The sequence below is a fragment of the Ursus americanus genome, chromosome 31, assembly GCF_024610735.1.
Source record: "Ursus americanus isolate L20-20 chromosome 31, mUrsAme1.1.p, whole genome shotgun sequence".
Classification (NCBI taxonomy): Eukaryota; Metazoa; Chordata; class Mammalia; order Carnivora; family Ursidae; genus Ursus; species Ursus americanus.
Window position 1 is genome coordinate 14,449,576 of NC_142157.1, and position 20,026 is coordinate 14,469,601.

A 20,026-nucleotide genomic window follows, 5' to 3' on the forward strand; every position below is an offset into this window, starting at 1 on the left:
GAAGCAGGGGGAGGGGCAGAGGGAGAAGCAGACACCCCACTGAGCAGGGAGCCTGATTCAGGACTCGATCCCAGGACCCTGGGATCATGACCTGAGCTGAAGGCAGACGCTTAACCAACTGAGCCACCCAGGTGCCCTTTCTTGTGGTTTCTAATTTAACGTACTGTGTGGTATAATCTTGGCAGGTTTTAGATCTTTTTGAGAATAAAGAGAGGAAATAAGTAAACATTTTATGTAGTCTTTTCATTAATTAAAACGGAAATTTCTGATTATGTAAGTGAGGTTCTTAATCTTTATCCAGTAAATGAAATAAATTTTAAGCTGCAACACTCTTAAAGGAGAAAATGGTTTCTGGATTCTGATTTATTTATTTTTAATTATATCTGCATATAATAGATACATACAAAGACATCAAATGAATGAACTCACAATTTATAAGTTTTTTTCTAATATGAACTATTTGTCATCGTAGAGTCATAAGGAAGGAAAGGTTACCAACAGAGTGTACAGAATTATTTCTGGAAGATGATTTTTACTTTTTCAAGTATCTCCAATAGTGGATACATTTTATATTATTCCCAGGAAACTTTAGTATTCCTAGTTGTTAATTCTTGGGGATTTTTTTAGGTTTTAAAAATTATGAGTAATCTCTGTACCCAACACGGGGCTTGAACTCACAACCCTGAGATCAAGAGTCACACACCCTTCCGACTGAGCCAGCCAGGCACGCACGTAGTTGTTAAATTTAATGTGTGAATTCTTTTGAATCTGAACCTCAGAAATACTGGTGATTGGATTTTTTTGGTCCCTTTCTTCTTTCCTCATGTGAATATTGGGCCCTGCTTGATAATCATGCATGTATTTGGAGTCTTTAAAACATTCAGCTCGGATGGTCATGATTATTAATTTTTTAGTACTAGGTTCTTTCTCCAGTCCTTAACTACCGTCTTGTATTCGTAGATAGGAAATTAGAGCTATTAGTTTGCTAGTCACAGTTCATATAAGAAAACCATGTGAATTTTAAAATGGGGTTTTATCTTTTTTTTCATAAATCATAGTAGTACTTAAAAATGCCTCAAAATGCTGTGATCCCATAAGTATTTCTCTTCCACAATTTAAATCTTTTTTTTTTTTAAAGATTTTATTTATTTATGTGACAGAGAGACAGCCAGCGAGAGAGGGAACACAGCAGGGGGAGTGGGAGAGGAAGAAGCAGGCTCCCAGTGGAGGAGCCTGATGTGGGACTCGATCCCGGAACGCCGGGATCACGCCCTGAGCCGAAGGCAGGCGCTTAAGGACTGCGCTTCAGGAACCCCCACAATTTAAATCTTTTAAGATTGATTTTTAAAAAGGAGTATTCTTATAAAATCTTAAATCGGTGTTTTGCGATTAAATCTTTTTATTAATCTTTAAAATGCTGTTCATTACAGAGATGAATACTTGCCTGCGTATGTTTTTTTCCTAAAGTTTTATTTATTTCAGAGCGAGAGAGAGAGGGAGTGTGTGGTGGGGGGAGAGGGTAAGAGGGAGAGGAAGAGAGAGGGAGAGAAGCCGACTTCCCACTGAGCATGGAGCCTGATGTGGGGCTCAGTCTCACAAACCCGAGATCATGACCTGAGCCAAAATCCAGAGTCAGATGCTTAACCAACTGAGCCACCCAGGTGCCCATTAACTTGCCTATGTTAATAAAAGTGTATTTTCTATCCTTGAAACTAATGTGAAGTATATAATTGAAATATTGAATCCCATGGCTTTTTCCCCCTACCTTTATTTTTGTTCTGAAAATTTCAGAGTTCTGTGTAGGTTTACATTATTTACTTATATCAATTATATTTTGTTATATTTATATTTAAATATGTGTAATTATATTAATTATATTTTCCTGAGCAATGTCATTTTTTTCCTACTTCAAATGTATTTGTCTATAACTTTCTTCTTAAGTCTCCTGGGTGCTTCAAATTTGGTATGTCCCGGATTGAAAACATCGTTTATGACCTTTCCCACTTCCCTGACTTTTTGTAATCTGCTCTGTCATTTGTTTTCCCCATGCTAGTGTATGGCACCACCGAAACACTGAAGCAGGAAAAATCCTGGACTCCAAACTTCCCCGAAATTGCTATATCCAGGGGCACCTGGGTGGCTCACTCGGTTAAGCATCTGACTCATGACTGGCTCAGGTCGTGTTCTCGGGGTCCTGGTATATCAAGCCCCATGTCTGGCTCCATACTCAGTAGGGAGTCTGCTTGAGGATTCTCTCTCTTCCTCTCCCTCTGCCCCTTCCCCTGCATGCGCACACTGTCTCTCTCTAAAAATAAATAAATAAATTTTTAAAAAACAATCACCACATCTCTACCTCTGAAACCAGTAATACATTATATGTTAATTAATTGAATTTAAATTAGAAAAGCGACACCTGGCTGGCTCAGTGGGTTAAGTAAGTATCTGCCTTCAGCTCAGGTCATGATCCCAGGATCCTGGGATCCAGTCCCGGGTTGGGCTCCTTGCTCAGCGTGGAGCCGGCTTCTCTCTCTGCCTGCCACTCCTCCTGCTTGTGCTCTCTCTCTCTTTCCCTGACCAATCAATCAATCAATCAATCAACAAAAATCTAAAAAAGAAATAAGTTAAAAAACAAAAAAAAAATTTAGCACAGTCATTCACCACATTCAGTATTTTCTCCCTGCTTACCATTTTTCATATCTTATTAACATAATTCACCCCCTCACCTATAATTTTGAAATGCTCTTCTGGTTTTGGTTCCTTTATGTTCATCTTGACATTGCTGTCAGAGTGACCTTTTTAAATATGTTTGTGATGATGTAACTTCTCCGCTTATTTGGTGGATACCCATGACATGAAGGAGAAAGTTCAAATTCTAGCATGACACCTTTTTGGTTCAGTCCTGATTTTCCAATTACATGTCTGTATCCCATTCCCAAAAAGTGTGTTCCAGTTTTGCCACATTCTCTAGCTATCGTCACTTCCTGTGTTATTTCATAGTTCATCCTTTTGCTCCTCCTACCTTTTCTAGAAGGCCCTTCACACCCTCCTTGTGCACTTTGTCTGTCTTTCAAGATACAGCCCTATCTTTGCAGCACTTCCTGAGCTTCCCACATACAGCTGTTTTCTCTTTTGTGCCTTCGCTGTGCTTCATTCACCTCACCTGTAGAACTAGTAAATGATACTCTGTGTTCTTACCTGTTTTCGTCCATCTCTGGTCCTACTAGCATATAGGGTAGTCTCTGTCTTTTCTTTCTATTTCCAACTTGTCCCAGGATAGTGCCTATGACTTGACAGAGCCGGTATGTATTTGTCTTTCTTGAGTAAGTGAGTGAGCGAGCAATTGAATTAATGTGATGTTTTCTGAAGGTGGGTTTTGTTTTGTGTTGTTTTTATAGGACGGAGAGGTGCTATCAGCAATTGGGGAAAAGGACAATGGGATTGATACGGAAAGTGCTCCACGAGAGCAAACAGTTAATGACAACTTGACTTCTGCTGATAGAGCATCCAAAAATAATGGAGATGGTAAGTGAGTGAACATCTATGAATCTTTTTCTATGCTTAAGTGCTGGTACATCACAATCTGTAAGTCTGTAGATCCAGATATGTTTTCCATTTCATTAAGGTATTTTTCTTTTGCTGTCTTTCTTTATAAGTATCCCGATGACTACCAACTTTTTCTTCTTGAAAATACTTCAGCTCTGAAAATCTTACTCCTATCCCTTTTATATTATTGGAATATTCTTAAATACGGATAGGCTTGTATATATGTTTGAAATTCATAATGATACATGTTCTCATTAATGTATCTGTGACTATATTTTGTAGTTATGGTAATAGGATTGGGAGAAGAGGAAGATAGAGAATCACCTTGGCATTCTGAGGTACTGTTTTCTTCTTCTTGTTTTACAATATAAGCGTTGAGTGATGTGAAAACATGAAAGGAATGCTTAGGCTTTACTCTCTTGTCTGTGTGTTTGCCCATAAAAAGTATTTCCTTATCCTTTTACCTGTAATTGACAAAATCATTATGTGTAAATATAATGATATAGCATAATACAGTTCTGCTAATTTGCAAGCTTAACTTAACAAAAGCTGTGTAGTATTATTGGAGAAAACTGAGGCTTAGAACTGAAAAGGAATTAGTTTGGGTTTTGAAATTAAGATATCTAAAAAACTAAAGAATTGGTCCAGGCCAGCCTAGGGCCAAATGTATGATTCTGTGGTGTATATGGATGTGCAAAGCTGCTAATGAGATCTAGAAAGAGTTTGGATTATAGTTTTTTATAGCCGGAACTTGAAACGATAATGCCTGGGACATGAAAGTATTATATATATACACATTTCTAAAAGATTTTATTTATTTATTTATTTATTTATTTATTTATTTATTTATTTATTTGAGAGAGTGAGTGAGTGGGCGGGAGCGAGAGGGAGAGAGAATCTGAATCTGAATCCACGCTTGAGTGCAGAGCCCAACTGACTCGAAGAGTTCGACACTCAACCGGCTGAGCCATCCAGGGCCCCTGAAAGTATTATATTTGGATTGTCAAGTAGATTTACAAGGAGCATTGGGATTGTAATAACAATTTGGTTTAGTGGTGTTGTATTTATTTATTTTTAAACAGATTTTATTTATTTCAGAGAGAGAGGGGGAGAGAGAGAGAGGAAGAGAGCATGAGCAGGGGGCGGGGAGGGGGGCAGAGGGAGAGGGAGAAGCAGGCTTCCCGCTGAGCACATGGAGCTAGATCCCAGAACCCACTGAGCCATGCAGGCTCCCCTGCTTTACTGATGTTTTAATAGCTAAAAACCATTTCAGATAGTTAAAATAGTATGCATTGAGTATCTTTGTGGCAGCCATACTTGTAGAAACAAGTATAAATTAATGATGGCCTATTCTAAGGTGATAGACTATAGAAGGGGATTAAAGGGCCTGATCTCTTAGCACAGGCAGGTGCTACACATGGTGTGAGCACCATATTTGAAGTCAAGAGATATGCTAGCATCCTGGTTCTGTCACTTGGTAGTTGTGGGATCCCAGAGAAACTTGTTTAACCTGTTTGAATGTCAGTGACCTCATTCATAGAAATGGTACTCATACCTACCTCTCTGGTATGTGTAATGAACAAATGTGGTAACAAATGTGAAAACACTTTGTAAACTGTAAAGGGTGCTATAGAAATATAAGACAAAAATGATCACAGCAGTCTTTAGTGATTTGGTGTATATTGAGGACACTTTTTTAAATGTGAAGATTTCTGAAGGACAAAAAATAAATGACATTAGTGTCAGGAGAAGAATGGGAAAGTTAGAATGGGAAAGTGGATTTCTAATTTGGGGTATGTTAAGTTTCAGTGACACCGTATAGGTATACAGTTGACCCTTGAACAAGATGGGTTTGAATTGTGTGTCCACTTACAGATTTTTTTTCCATACAGTACTGTACTGTTAATGTATTTTCTCTTCTTTATGATTTTCTTAATAGGCTTTTCTTTAGTTTCTATTGTAAGAACACAGTATATAAGACATGTAATATACAAAATGTGTTAATTGCCTTTACGTTATTGGTAAGTTCAGCATTATTTGTATTTTTAATTAGAAATTGAATGAAATGTACATTATGTCTTAATCATATTGTTTCAATACCCATTCAGCCGATCATTGAGGTGAAGGCTTCTGTTCGTAATAAAACAATAGAGATTAAGAAAAAAGACACATCAAAGTCAGGTAAATTGTACAATACAAATTTAATGGTGGAAGGAAGTACAGTAAAATATTCAATGCTTACCCTCTTCTTATTCTGATTTTTTGGGGGGTTAATGGCAAATTTAACTGACGGATTTGACATAAATAAGGTAGATATCATTGTTGATATCCATGTTTGAACAAAAGATATTTACAAGCATAAGAAAAAGAGATTTTAAGAATGAAGTTTTAGCTCAAGTTTGTACTTTTATGTTTTGAAATCCTAAAGTTCTAGTTTCGAATCCCTTTACTTCCTAAGGATTCCTAGAAATTATTAGTAGACTCTAAGGTTTCGCCAGTGTTCAATGTTTATATGAATTCTGATCTTTATCTAGAGTAAATCTTCACTAGCTGTCATGTCAATTGTGTTTTAATTTTATTTCATCTTAGTGTTGTTTTGTTGGTCATCTGAAGCCAAATAGATGTTATTAGCAGACATGGTGTATGTGTGTGTGTGTGTGTGTGTGTGTCTGTTTGTGTGTGTCTGTTTGTGTGTGTGTGTGTGTGTGTATGGTATCTTTGATTATTAAAAATGTGGGAAGTAGTTAGGTAGATCTTAATATTTGTCAGACACAATCTTTGAAAACAGTAATTCTGAAACTTATTGGCCTTAGGGTCCTTTTATACTATCTAAAAATTATTAGGAATTCCAAAGAATTTCTGCTTTAGTGGGTTGCATCTGTTGATATTTACAATATTAGAAATTAAAACAAACATTTAAAATACAAGCATACACAATCATACATTGTTAGCCATTCGAGCTATGACCCACTAATCATGTGACTTGTGATACTATCACGTATCATATCTTTAGAAAACTTGACCGTACACGTAATAAGAGAATGAGAGTGAAAATGTCAAATAACATTTAGCATTATTGTGAAAACAGTTTTGACCTCTTGGACCCTGTGAATGGATGGACTTTGGAACTCCGGATTCTCAGAAGACACGGGAGGACTGTTTTAAACCATACACAGGGGTCATGGATGCAAAATGATAAAGGGACCCTTGTGATGAAATGGGCATTAAGGTTTCGTTTCTGCATTTCTTGCTTTTTTCTTTCACTAGCCTTAAGAGGCTTAAATCAGACAATCTTGTTTAAAAAAAAAGGAAAATAGTTTTGTTATACATTTCCTGTTTCATGGCACTGTAGTTTTTGGATCTGCTGTGGACTGAGACTCATTCTGTTTTTACTTGGAAATGATTAGATCACCCGAGGCTTGCTTTTCTCATGTAAGTTTATGATGTTTATCCAAGGCTTAAAAATTTCTGAAGATATTGGTGCATTGAGGAAAGACCATGTCATTGTAATTAAGGTAGTACCATTCGTTGAAAATGTTTTAAAACCCATGTCTGTAGAACACAGGGTGCGTATTTAAACATAAAATAAATGGTTAGACATAAATGTTGTTACTAAAATAATTCATACCTTGGAAAATCTTAATTACTAATGAACAAAAGTCCTTAGGGAATACAGAATATGTAATAGAGCTTGGTGAGTGAGTTAAAATATGTAATACTAGAGAATAAAAAACATGAGAGACAGTTAAATTCATCTGTGTGAATGGCAAGTAGAGGACATGTAAAATACAGTAAGTTATGAATGAGCAGTAGTATGTGTGGGAGAAGAACAGGACATGGGACTGCTTCTTTGACAAAAGAGTTTATACGGATTAGTCAAGTTTGTCTTATTATTTACATTCTAATAAATGAAACTTTGTTTTCCGATTTGTCCAATTGGGAGTCCACTGGTTTGACCCAGAATAATGAGACTTGTCAAAGATACAGGGATTTGAAGGTTGATGATAGGTGCCCATCTATATCACAATCGATGACCAAAATTCAGTCAGCACCCACAGAATTTGGACAGACGACCTTAGTAGATAAAGAAAAGATGAATAATATTGGAGCTGTGTTTCTGTTAGAGAATTATAAACTCCACGACCTGTGTGAATCACAGCCACCAGAAACCAGAGAGCGCAAAGAAGGTAATAAAGAATCATAGAGAATTCAACCTCTCCATGACTTCACCATAGTTCTGATTTTTCAAAACTAATTTTGTGGCAAAAATTACTTTGTGTTTACTCCTTTTCTGCAACCTACAACCAAACAGAATATCTTTTAGCAAGACATTTGCATTCTTGCTCTAAGCAAAACAACATATGAATAAGAATGAGGAGAAAGTAATTTCCTTTAGGCTAGTTTTTTGCATTCGCTTGAGAGCGGGTAGCAAGATTATATTTAGAACTTTGGAGCCAGTTGAGAATACTAGGTAGCAATCTAAAGATTGCTTACTCAAAACATAATTTCTTAGCTTTATTTTTATAGCTCTAAATTCACAAGTATTGGTTAAACTATATTCACTGTACCTAATAAAAGCACCTTCCCAAACGAAATATTAGACTATTTCCTGTATTCTCTATGACTTTATTTTAGAGTTGGCTTTCCCAGCAGTAATGGGAATCGTTGAGGATTTACTATGTAGTTATCACCTTCTCAGCTCTGTATGCATAGTCCATCTCCTTGCTTTCTTATTTTTATTTTTTTTAGAGAGAGAAAGTGGGGAGGGAGGGAGAGGCAGAGGGAGAGGGAGGGAGAGAATCCCAAGCAGGCTCCATGCTCAGCACCGGGCCTGATGGGGGGCTTGATCTTAGGACCTTGAGATCATGACCTGAGCTGAAATCAAGAGTCGGACGGACGCTTAACTCACTGAGCCGCCCAGGTGTCCCTTTCTTATTATGATTATTATCTAAAGATTTTATGTATTTGAGAGAGACAGATTGAGAGAACGAGTGGGAGGAGGGGCAGAGGGAGAAGGAGACTCTCCCAGCTGAGCAGGGAGCCTGATGGAGGACTCGATCCCAGGAATCCCAGATCATGACCTGAGCCGAAGGCAGCTGTTTTGCCAGCTGAGCCACCCAGGCGCCCTCCTTTATTATTTTTAATGAATAAATGGAATATTGGTTTTAAATAGTACTATATCATTTAAAAATGATCTATGGAAAATCAGTTTTAATTCTAAGAGACTCCGTCTATTGATGAACCACATCTAATGTGTGCTCTACTTAATGTACCAGTTAATTCAGTGCCTTTTCTCTCATATGATCAGGTCTGTACTAATAAAGAGTACAGTATTTTTTTCACCCCTGTAGTTTTATGTTCTTTCTTTACTTGTAGAATTAACACTGTATTTTCAAAAGATTTTCAGTTAGCTCCTAGAGTAGTGAGTACAGGCAATGAATTCAAAGTTGTTTACCTATACAATTGACTTGTTTGCTGTTACTTCTTCCTGAGCTTGGTGGATCCAAGAAGCAGGACTTTTAAGACAAAACACCTACAGGCTCCTGTAACACAGGAAGATACGAAAGAGAAAAATTAAAAAATAAATACAAGCAACTTAAAACAGTTCATGTAGATTATTTCTCTTCTCACTTGATGCCTTTTATAAGGTAATGAGCAAAGTTAGTTCTCTAGGAATCCAAGATAGTGTGTTTATTCAATTAGTACAGATTTATTCTGTCCTGGGCCCTGATAATTTTATATCCTGATTATTTCTGGAACCATTCTGTCAGTTCAGGTGTGCTTGCTTCATCTTTATTTTGTGTTACTGTCTTCTAATTCATCTCCCATCTTTTATTACAATGCCCCTCAAATTCATTGCTCTCCGCGGCATTTAGAGTGATCTGTCTCAAACGCAAATATGATTATGAACTACTGTTGGAAAAACATTTGTGTCCGGGTATCTTAAAATTACATATAAAGCTTTCACAATCTTGAATTCTTCCAAACGCTGTCTGATGCTTTCTGCTGTCTGCCCTTTTCTCTGGCATTCTGAACTGCTGGTGATGTCTTCCTCTTGGATCCCTGTAGTTTAGACAAGTATTTACCCTGTTGTGGGCTTCTCTCCCTTGTCTTACTACAGCCTTGCCTACTGTCCCCATTTTCTACCTTCTAACCCCTTTGAATCTGGCTGACCTCACTGTTGTAGTCTCAGTTCAGGCATTATCTCTAGAAAAACCATTGTTTTTCTTTTTATCTGCATGCTTCTTTAAACCTGGGTGCCACCTTTTATCTGACACCTTTTATCTACATGCTTCTTTAAACCTGGGTGCCTAGCACTCAGTGGGAATTCGGTAAAAAATGAGTGAGTAAAATAAAGACTGTTTACACAGAGATGATTTGAGAGATTGTCCCATACAGGGGTGCCTTGGTGGTTCAGTAGGTTGAGTGTCCAACTCTTGATTTCAGCTCAGGTCATGACCTCAGAGTTGTGAGATCGAGCCCTGTTTGGGGCTCAGTGCTGGGCATGGAGCCTGGTCAAGATTCTCTCTCCCCCTCTGCTCCTCCCCCTCTCCCTCTCTGAAAAGAGAGGGAGAGAGAGATTGTTCCACACAGTGTAGGAGCAAAAGAAATAGATATATAAAGAAGTAATTAGCAGTTCAGGTGGTGAAGATACGCTAGAAAAATCTGTAAAGTACTAAGGTAGCCCCAAAGAAAGAGACACCTGTTTATCTGGGGAAGGATAGCCATAATCAAGGATGACTTACATATAGCAGTCTGTGTCCTAAAAGGTGTAAAGAAATTTGTCAAGTAGTAGAGGAAAACATTTCAGGAATGTTTACACTCATCAGGCACATACACCCGTGGGAAGGTTGTACACTGATAGTGGCATCAAAAGTACTAGTAATTTTGGCAACCACGAATAATGTAGTTGAAGCTTAGGGTGTTGTTTCAGAGGTACTGTTATAAGGTGAAGAATAGTCTGTTGAGATTTTATATGTTTCTGCTGTCTTTTCAAATTTTGTTTCTGGTTGTTTTGTTCATGGATGTTAGGTGGATGAATTTGTGAATGAATCTTTGAGATGTTTGTATGCCTTTAACCTGGTGACATTTAGGATTTCCCAAATGGTTTGTTGAAGTTTTCGATAATGAAAAGTATTTCTTCAAGTAAATATTCAGCTAAAGAGTGTAATTTAAACTCGTAATCGATAAAATGTTATTTTCTATTTTTATGGAGGTTATAACTTTTATCTAACCATGCTAAAAGTAGTCCATTTTTACTAAATATATAGACTTGTCAGCAGAACGAAACTTAGAAATGACATCAGAAGAAGAGCAAGAAAGACAGGGTGAAAGGGAAAATAACCACCTGCAGGTATGTAAAAATTTAGATTTCTGATTTTATATGGTTTTCCCTGCTTTAATAATGTAACCTAGCTCAAACGAAATTATCTTTTGAACGGACATATTGAAGTCAACAGATTATAATTTAATAGTTTTTCTAAAATTTTACAAGTTACAAAGCTTAAAATATTGTTAGAATTTGTAGTAACTTACAGCTAAACTTTATCCTTGGAATTGAGACAAAAAAAATTCATGAATATTGTTTGCTTGCATTTTTGTAATTTTTACATGATAAAGAAGGTAACATCAAATATTGAATCATCTGTGTAAGTAGTTAAATTATGAGCAGTGTGACAATAATGACTGCTGACTTAGATTCATGTAGGAGTAATTATTCTTAGTGGTTCAAAATGTGCAGTTGTGTACTGCCAGTCACTAATGCCCAGATTAAAGATTTATTTTGCCTTGTGATCTCTGTGTAGTTGACTTCAGAGAGCGGGGTCATAAAATCAACACAATTGCCTATTGTAGAGTCATTCCTTCCAGGATGGGACCTTTGTGCTTGAGTAATAATAACTTTTTCAGTTATTTCATTTCAGCATAGGAAATCAGTGAGTCTTATTAAATTTTTTGTATCCACTCAGTGGGCATTACAATATATTAGAGCTGGATACAAGCAGATAATGTATAGTGACGTATAACACTATCATAGTATAGAATTTGAATTAAAATTTAGGAATTTGGTTTTCTTTCTGATTGCTGTTAATTGATTTTGGCTTCTAATAATTTAACATTTGCCTATTCTCTAGTTATTAATCTTCAAAAAATATCCTCACATGCACTGTAGGGGCTCACTATTTAAGGTATGGTGAGATAAAGTGTTTTAAGTTTGTAGCATTAGAAATCATCTAATTCCTTTTTTGGTAGCTGTAACATGTAATGAATTGTTTAGTTCCAAAAAACTGACAAAATGAAGTTTATGGATTTATGTTTTTCTTCTGTCTTAGGCTAGGGTGAGTTATTTCTCACTTCTTAGTGACAATCCAGTGACTTAGGAGCAGCCTAACATAGCTTAAGAAATTTAACAGTTAAATTTTAATTGTTTTCTAATTTTTCTTTGTCCATACTTGATTACATAAGGATAAAGTTATTTTACAAACATGTATCCTGGCAGAAAAGACATCTGAAAATCAGATCCATCAAGGTAACATTCCACTTTTGCATCTACAAAAAATGGCTCAAGAACCAGAAATGAATAAGAAATGTGATAGAGAGGATGATCTATCTGTATATTCAGTACATCCTTCTGTGCAAAAGGATGAGAAAATGTGGAACAGAAAAGGCAAATTAGAGTGGAAAACTAATGTAAAACTCATCACCAGTAAGTTAAAGCGGAAATTTGGTGCAATTTGTAAAAAGGACAAAATTACTACTTATCCTAAAGAAGAATCACGACATGGTAACTTTAAAGAAGGAGCAAACTTAAAGGAAATACCTTCTCATTTAACAAATGATGGACTTGGTTGTGAGAAAAAAGATGCATTTGCAGTGCCTGTCCCTGTAGTATTTCAGGCATTTCCTGAACAAAAAGAGCCTAGTGTCAAAAAGGTCATTCTTTCTCGTCCAAACTCTGGGTCCTTGGCATATGCTTGCCAGTCATCTTCTAATATTTCATCCAGTGGAAATAAATCAGACTGTGAAAATGGTACACTAGACATTGAGCACGTTTTTAACAAAAATGAGGGTTTTAATAGTGATACAGAAAATAAAAACGTAAGGAACCCACTCGTTACGTTTGAAGTGAAAGAGGACCAAGAATTTGATATGGGAATGTCAGCAAGTATGAACCAAAATAGCACTAATTGTAAATTAGACGTTGGATGTATACCTCCGTCTAGTGATCTAAGAAGGCTTTTTGATTTTTGGCTTGCGTGCTTCCATGAAATGAGACAAATGGTTCAAATGAAAAGGCACAATATTTCTGCTGTTACAAACACTTACAAGAAAACAAAAGACTCCTTTCAGAAGCCACTAAATGCAGATAACGACAGTACTAATAACTATAGAAGCATGGAACCTGAATTAGAACATGTGAGTTCTTCTCCATCATGTAGTTACAGAACATCAGAAGTCTATCGAAGTGAAGGATTACAGCCAGATATACTAAAGTGTGTGAATGAGATGGGCCTGTTACTGGTAGAATTCGTGTCATTGGAAAATGAGAACGTTCAACTTCAAAAAGAGGTAGAATTCACTTTACTGCTGTTGTCTTGTTTTTTCTCTTTATCATTATCTGAGCCATTTTGATTTTCCACTTATGAAAAAACTTTGTGTATAAGATGGGTTGTCTAAATATGTAATTGTGTTTGGAAATAGATGATTTCTGCTATGTAAATGATAGGAGTGCAGGAAGCATTCTTATGATTTCTTTTCCTTAAGTTTCTCTGTCAGTCTCCCAAGTGGCATATGAACTGGGAAACTAATTTAGCTAGGTACCGTGTGACCTCATGAACCAAACTAACGGTAAAGAAAATGGCTTAAAAAATGCAGTTATCTTGAGGTGCCTGGGTGGCACAGTTGAGCATCTGACTCTTGGTTTTGGCGTGGGTCGTGATCTCAGGGTTGTGAGATCAAGCCCCGCGTTGGGCTCTGCGCTCAGTGTGGAGTCTGCTTTAGTTTCTCTCTCCTTCTCCCTCTGCCCCTCCTGCTCATGCTCTCTCTCTCTAAAATAAATAAATCTTTAAAAAACATATAATAATCTCTAGCGTGTTTTTTTAAAAGATTTATTTATTTATTTATTTGAGAGGGAGAGAAAGCATGTTATGAGCATGAGCAGAGGGAGAGGCAGATGGAGAGAGAAAGGGAGAAGCAGACTCTGCTGAGCAGGGAGCCTGATGTGGGCCTCGATCCCACGCCCCTGGGGTCATGACCTGAGCCCAAGGCAGACTCTTAACTGCTGAGCCACCCAGGTGCCCCATCTCTGGGGTTTTTATTTTTATCTGTTGGCTTAAATATAAGTTGCATTTCCATAAACAATAAAATGGGAAAGAAGCAATGACTAAGAGAAAGGATATAAACAAATATTTGAGCTAAACCAATCTATTGCTTCTATTTATCGTTTCAGTATGTGCAATGTTCTCTGCTTTACTCACTCTTGGAACTTAGAATTCCAACACGACCACTTTGAGATATTTTTAAAAACAAATATTTGTATTTCATCACTTTTTTCCCTTTATTTTTAAACAGAATTATTTTTAAGGATTGATTCATTTATTTAGAGAGAGAGCATGAGCAGGGCGAGGGGCAAAGGGAGAGAGAGAGAGGGAGAAAAGCAGACTCCCCACTGATCACAGAGCCTAATATGGGGCTCCATCCCACGACTCCGAGATCATGACCCAAGCCAAAATCAAGAGTCAGAGACCCAACTGACTGAGCCACCCAGGCACCCCCTCCACATTTTTTTTTTAATCACCATTCTCACATGTTTCTGTTGAGTCAAACCTTCGTATTGTGTTTAATAAAGTATGGTACATTTGATGTGTATGATTTTTATAATGTAGGTAGTAGCATAAACCTTCAGCAAATCTTCAGTATTTCACTTGAAGGGAGAAAACTGACTTTTGAGGTGAATTGAATTTTACAAATAGACAAAAATCTCAAGATCGCCTCCTTTAAAAGAAAAAGTAGCAAAGCACCTCGTCCCCAGTTAAGGTATTAACTTACTGTGTCAAGGTCACACTTTTAATATATCTGATTAATTTAATGAATTTGATAACTTACCTGATTCAGCATTAAGGAATTGTATCATCTCTTTTGGTGCCATAAAATGCTAGGCAATGCCACTTTAGGAACTTTGGCCAAATCATTGAACCTTTTATGGTTTTACTCCCATTATCAGCAGAAAATGGGATTGAAGTTGATAGTTACTTTTATACCCTCTAGCTAAAAAGTGTTATGGTTATTGAATGTGGAATTTGGGGAGCATGACTCATTTCCCAAAATTCTACACTAACATCAGTTTCGCTCTGTTCTTTTTGTGTTGTGGTGACCTTTGGTTCATATATTTTAATGAACACTGTCAATTTTTGATAACCCTAGGATCCAAATGAGAAAAGAATTGTAAAAGGCAGTTGGGGAAAGAATAGCTCAGTGCAGAAAGAGGAAAGCTTCTTATTTGTGCCTGGAGCGCTACAATGTCACATCCTTTAAATCTGGCTGTTTATGCAAAATCCAGGTGGTAAAGACAGAAGATGACAAATCTTGTGTCTTTGTCTTTTTATTTCTTTGTATCTGCTGGTCAGGTGGGGTGGGGTGGGGAATGTTAGGTATCAAAGTGTGGATATGAATACAAAATGTAGAAAGCCCTTTTTAAAATTTTGGAAAATTCTGCTGTTTCCATTTTTAAATTTTATTTATTTATTTTTTAAAGATTTTATTTATTTGTCAGAGAGAGAGCGAGCGAGAGAGAGTGCACAAGCAGGGGGAGGTGGTGGCAGAGGGAGAAGCTGGCTCCCAGCTGAGCAAGGAGCTGGCTGCTGGACTCTGGACTCGATCCCTATGACCTGAGCAGAAGGCAGATGCTTAACCAACTGGACCACCCACATGTCCCAATTACGCTGTTTTTATTCAAATAGAAATGAAGCAGAATTTATAAAAATTGCAATTACTGGTAATGATAAAGTTAAACACAAAATATTTTTATCGATTACAATTATGACAAACGAGGAGTCAAATGAATGAATTAATGAAAAAAAGTTCTGGGATGCCTGGGTGGCTCAGTCGGTTAAGCATCTGCCTTTGGCTCAGGTCATGATCCCAGGGTCCTGGGACTGGGTCCTGCATCGGGCTCCTTGCTCAGCAGGGAGCCTGCTTCTCCCTCTGCCTGCACCTCCCCCTGTTTGTGCTCTGTCTCTCTCTCTGACAAATAGATAAATAAAATCTTTAAAAAATTTATAATTAATGAAAAAGTTCTTTTTAATGAGTAAAGTAGTAACAATTATCCTTAGTATCAAACTTCTTTTAAAGATGGTTGAAGAAAGGAAGAGGCACGAAAGTGATAAATTGGCAGTATCAGAAAGCATATATGCCGCTGCTGCTCCTGGACTAATTCAACAAAGAGCGAGTGGAAAAACTGATAACCACCTATGTCCTATTATGGAAGATGAAGATTCTGATGGGTAAGCCTATAGCAATATGTAAATAGTAGGTAATTACTATTTTCCTAGGAAACAAATTCTAGTTGGAGCTAACATTCATGATTAACAACTTTTTATATTTTTAGTAAGGCGATTCCATCCTGGGTGCTAATCAGAAAAATGCAAATAATGAGATACCATTTTTTGCAGTCATAGTGATAAATATTTTATTAAAAAAATAATAACCAAAATTAGCAGATGTGAGGGAAAAGGCATTCTTATACACTGCTGTTAGATGAAATTGGTAAATCCTTCCTGCAGGGTGATTTACCAGTGTGTTTCAAAAATTTCAAATATGCTGTCCCTTTATCCCAACGGCTTCATTGCCAGGACTAGATCCTATAGGAAAACATGACTTGTGTAAACACACACAAACACTACACACACACACACACACACACACACACACACACACACATACATTCTAAGGACATTTATTATACATTATTATATGTATAAAATATGACAGATATGTTAAGGATATGTATTATGGCATTCTCATATCAAAAAGTTGGAGCTAGTGTAAATAGCCATCAATTTTCTCCCGTATAAGACAAAATAGTATGTGACCATTTGAAAAAATGAATTTAGGTCTACAGTGTACTGATTGTTTAACAAAGTATATTTAAAGTGTTTGGCTTCATGTCATGTCTTATGCAAATCTTAGAATACTGTTACTATCTGCTGAGTTGCAAGAGGAAGTTACCTGCTACACTGGTGCTCTAACATAATTACCAACAAAATTGCTAGTTACTAGGTTTTTGGTTTTGGTTCCTAATGCAGGAGTGATCAAATGTTGGGCCCTCGGATTGATCTGAATATTACCAAGAGATTTCATACAGCGATTTGTCCCATATTCTATGTAAACATTTGATTTGATGACCCCTGTGCTGTAAGCCAAGATGTTGCTAATGCAGTGAATCTTCTTTTTAAGGTTCCTTGCATGCATGCTGTTATCCTTCCCTTTTAAAGAGAATATATTTCTACATGCACCACACCAGATTTTTCAACAGTGACTTCGTATTTTATAATTGATAAAAATTTAGTTTACAAAATAGGAATATTTTCTGCATTCCAAACTCCTTTTACTTCTCTTGTAGAAGTTTAATATGACTAATTATTTTGAATAGTAGATGATATCCTAGAGTTAGATGATTTTTATCAAGCATGAAACACTGCTGTTGAAACTCAACAGTTTTTCTGTGGTCTTTCTAAGCATGAGAAAAAATGACAATCGGGTTATATAATACATATCTAGAAAATTTTTAAGGAGTCTTTTGGATGTATAATTTTGTGAATTATTTAATGGCTTGGCCTGCGGTTGTTTTTTTTTTAAGATTTTATTTATTTATATCAGAGAGAGAGAGAGCAGGGGGAGAGGGACAAGCAGACTTGGCACTGAGAGCCCAGCCCCATGCGGGGCTCGATCCCAAAACCCTGAGATCATGACCTGATCCAAAATCAAGAGTCAGAGACTTAACCGACTGAGCCACCCAGGCATCCCCTTGGTCTGTCATTTTTTTAAGAAACACTTAATGCTACATGTATGTAATTTTAAAAACTTCAAACTGTTACAAAAATACTACATCATCATTGTGTAAGGATTGAACTAAACTAAAAAGAAAAATTATCTATGATCATTCCACTTAGCTATGATGTCCTTAAAAGAGCCGTGTACACTCACTGATCCTGATTTCCCTCCCATTTGCTCTGGAATTGTCTCTAGCAATTTTCACTCCCACTACTCCAGAACTGATTTTTGAAAGGTTACCACTGATTTTCACTTTAATAAATCTAGACGTAATTTCTCAGATGTCATTTTATTTCACCTGTCGTGCCTAGAAAATGTTCTAGCATATGTAGTTCTATTCAATAAATGTTTATTGAGTGAATGGCGTTTCACCTCCATGTATTGTTTTTAACATGATACTAATTCTCCCGTAAACAAAAGGAAAGTTTGACAGGGGTCCGTTCTGACAATTTAACCTGCCAGTTATATGCAATTTTTTAAATTTGGGGGGCCCAATACTGTGGTTACTTGCTACTTATTTTTTTACTGGTATTTATGTTAGTTTTAATCATGATAAAATGGATCAAAGGAATAGCAAACTTCATTTATATTTTATTAAGGAAAATGAAATATGGTGGTAAATTATTATAGGGCTTTAAAAATTCTTGCCAGAGGATTATGAGCCCTCAATATCCGAAATAAAAAGATGAAGTTGGAATTTATTGCCTACTAGTAAGAGAGCTCTGCTGATGGCTTACAGTCTTTTCTGACAGAGCAGTCCGCTATTCTTATACAGGGTTTGGGAAGAGTAGAGTTTAAGGTTTGGGGGACTTCCAGAGAATTAACTGGCTTGTCATCAGCTGAAACACCATGGTAATTTGGGTGAGACTGGTCGATTGGTTGGCACTCAAGCCATGTGTATCGGAGGGATTTTGTCCCCTCTTTAGGCTTTCTTTTAGAAGGGAGGAGCTGACATTGCTTGGTTGTTGAGTGAGGCCAGCGGGCATTGATCAATTACACACATTTAAAACTGGTTGTGGTGGCTTCTTGTTACCATGGCTTCATAGTTGTGTCCCCCCCCCACCCTAAGTTTGAGGTGACTGACTAGATGTTTTCTATTTAAAAGTTGTTTCTATCAGCTGTGTTCAAAATGAAAGCGATTTCATATTCTGTAATTATAGATTTCTTGTTGAAATTTGGGTCAAGAAGAATTGTTCAATAATTGCTTTCAGGAAGATCCTTCTTTTTTGGTGTTAAATTTTTTTTTTTAAGATTTTTTGTTTATTTATTCGACAGAGATAGAGACAGCCAGCGAGAGAGGGAACACAAGCAGGGGGAGTGGGAGAGGAAGAAGCAGGCTCATAGCGGAGGAGCCTGATGTGGGGCTCGATCCCCTAACGCTGGGATCACGCCCTGAGCTGAAGGCAGACGCTTAACCGCTGTGCCACCCAGGCGCCCCTTTTGGTGTTAAATTTTAACTAGGAGAGTTATATGTGGAACAGTTTTAAAACAATAATTGCTCGCTTTGTTTGTGTTTTCAGTGCTCTTAGGGGCTCATGTTCAATTCCTAAATTGATAATCTCCTGTGGGAAATTTCAGTGTTTTTGTAAATTTATGTAGCTATTTGCGAATAATATTCTCTTGCATGCATTTAGTCCGTGAAAAGGTAATTATAATTTTCTGTTGGTAAATCTAACTTTTTATATTAGGATTAAATAGTAGGCTGAAAGTATACAAAACTTACCAAATCATATTCTTTAAGAAAATTAAAAAAAATTTTTTTATTTATTTGTGAGAGAGAAGGAGAGAGCAGGAGCAGGAGGGAGGGGCAAAGGGAGAGGGAGAAGCTCAGCAGGGAACCTGATGCAGGGCTAGATCCCAGGCCCTGGAGATTATGACCTGAGCTGAAGGCAGAGGCTTAACCGACCGAGCCACCCAGGCACCCCCAAATCATTTTCTTTTCAAACAAAATTAATCAGGTTATTGCAATTTTTGAGTGGTATATAATGGCATATGAGTATTTTTGAATTTTCTCCAGATTTATTGAGGTATAATTGACAGATAACTGTGTCAGTGTAAGGTATACCTGTATTAATTTAATATACTTTTATATTGTAAAATGATAATAGTGTTAATAACTCTGTCACCTCACATAATTATCATTTCTTTTTTAGCAACTCTCTTAGCAACTTCCCAATGTATCATAGAGTATTGTTAATTGTAATCAGCATTCTGTACTTTAGACCCTCAGAACTTAGTAGTCCTATAAGAGGAAGTTTGTACCCTTTGGCCCACCACCAGTCTGTAAATTTGTTTTTTTGAAGATCCCACTGTAAGTCAGATCATACAGTATCTGTCTTTCTGTGTGACTTATTTCACTTTGCATAATTCCCTCCAGGTTCATTTATGTTGTCACAAATGGCAGGGTTTCCCTCTTTTTTGTGGCTAAAAATAT

The 20,026-nt window shown here is 36.9% G+C and overlaps 2 protein-coding genes across 17 annotated transcripts in view; one reads left to right on the forward strand and one right to left on the reverse strand.

Annotated features, from left to right (window-relative positions):
- The window catches only part of LOC123793446 (uncharacterized), a 386,505-nt gene that overhangs the window by 360,208 nt on the left and 6,271 nt on the right, over positions 1–20,026 (forward strand). For 3 of the 16 annotated variants that reach the window (XM_087857801.1, XM_087857804.1, XM_087857806.1), the window contains one exon: positions 15,892–16,043. The exons of 4 other annotated variants lie outside the window; for them this stretch is intronic. In XM_087857801.1, coding sequence (XP_087713927.1) covers positions 15,892–16,043 — 152 coding nt within the window. Of the gene's footprint in view, positions 1–10,814; positions 10,898–12,006; positions 13,111–15,891; positions 16,044–20,026 lie in introns of those variants that run through there. 9 more of the 16 variants (XR_015722486.1, XM_087857786.1, XR_015722484.1 and 6 more) reach the window with 7 other exon arrangements.
- Positions 1–20,026, reverse strand: part of LOC123778677 (uncharacterized) — a 177,951-nt gene that overhangs the window by 54,530 nt on the left and 103,395 nt on the right. The gene's annotated exons all lie outside the window — the stretch shown is intronic.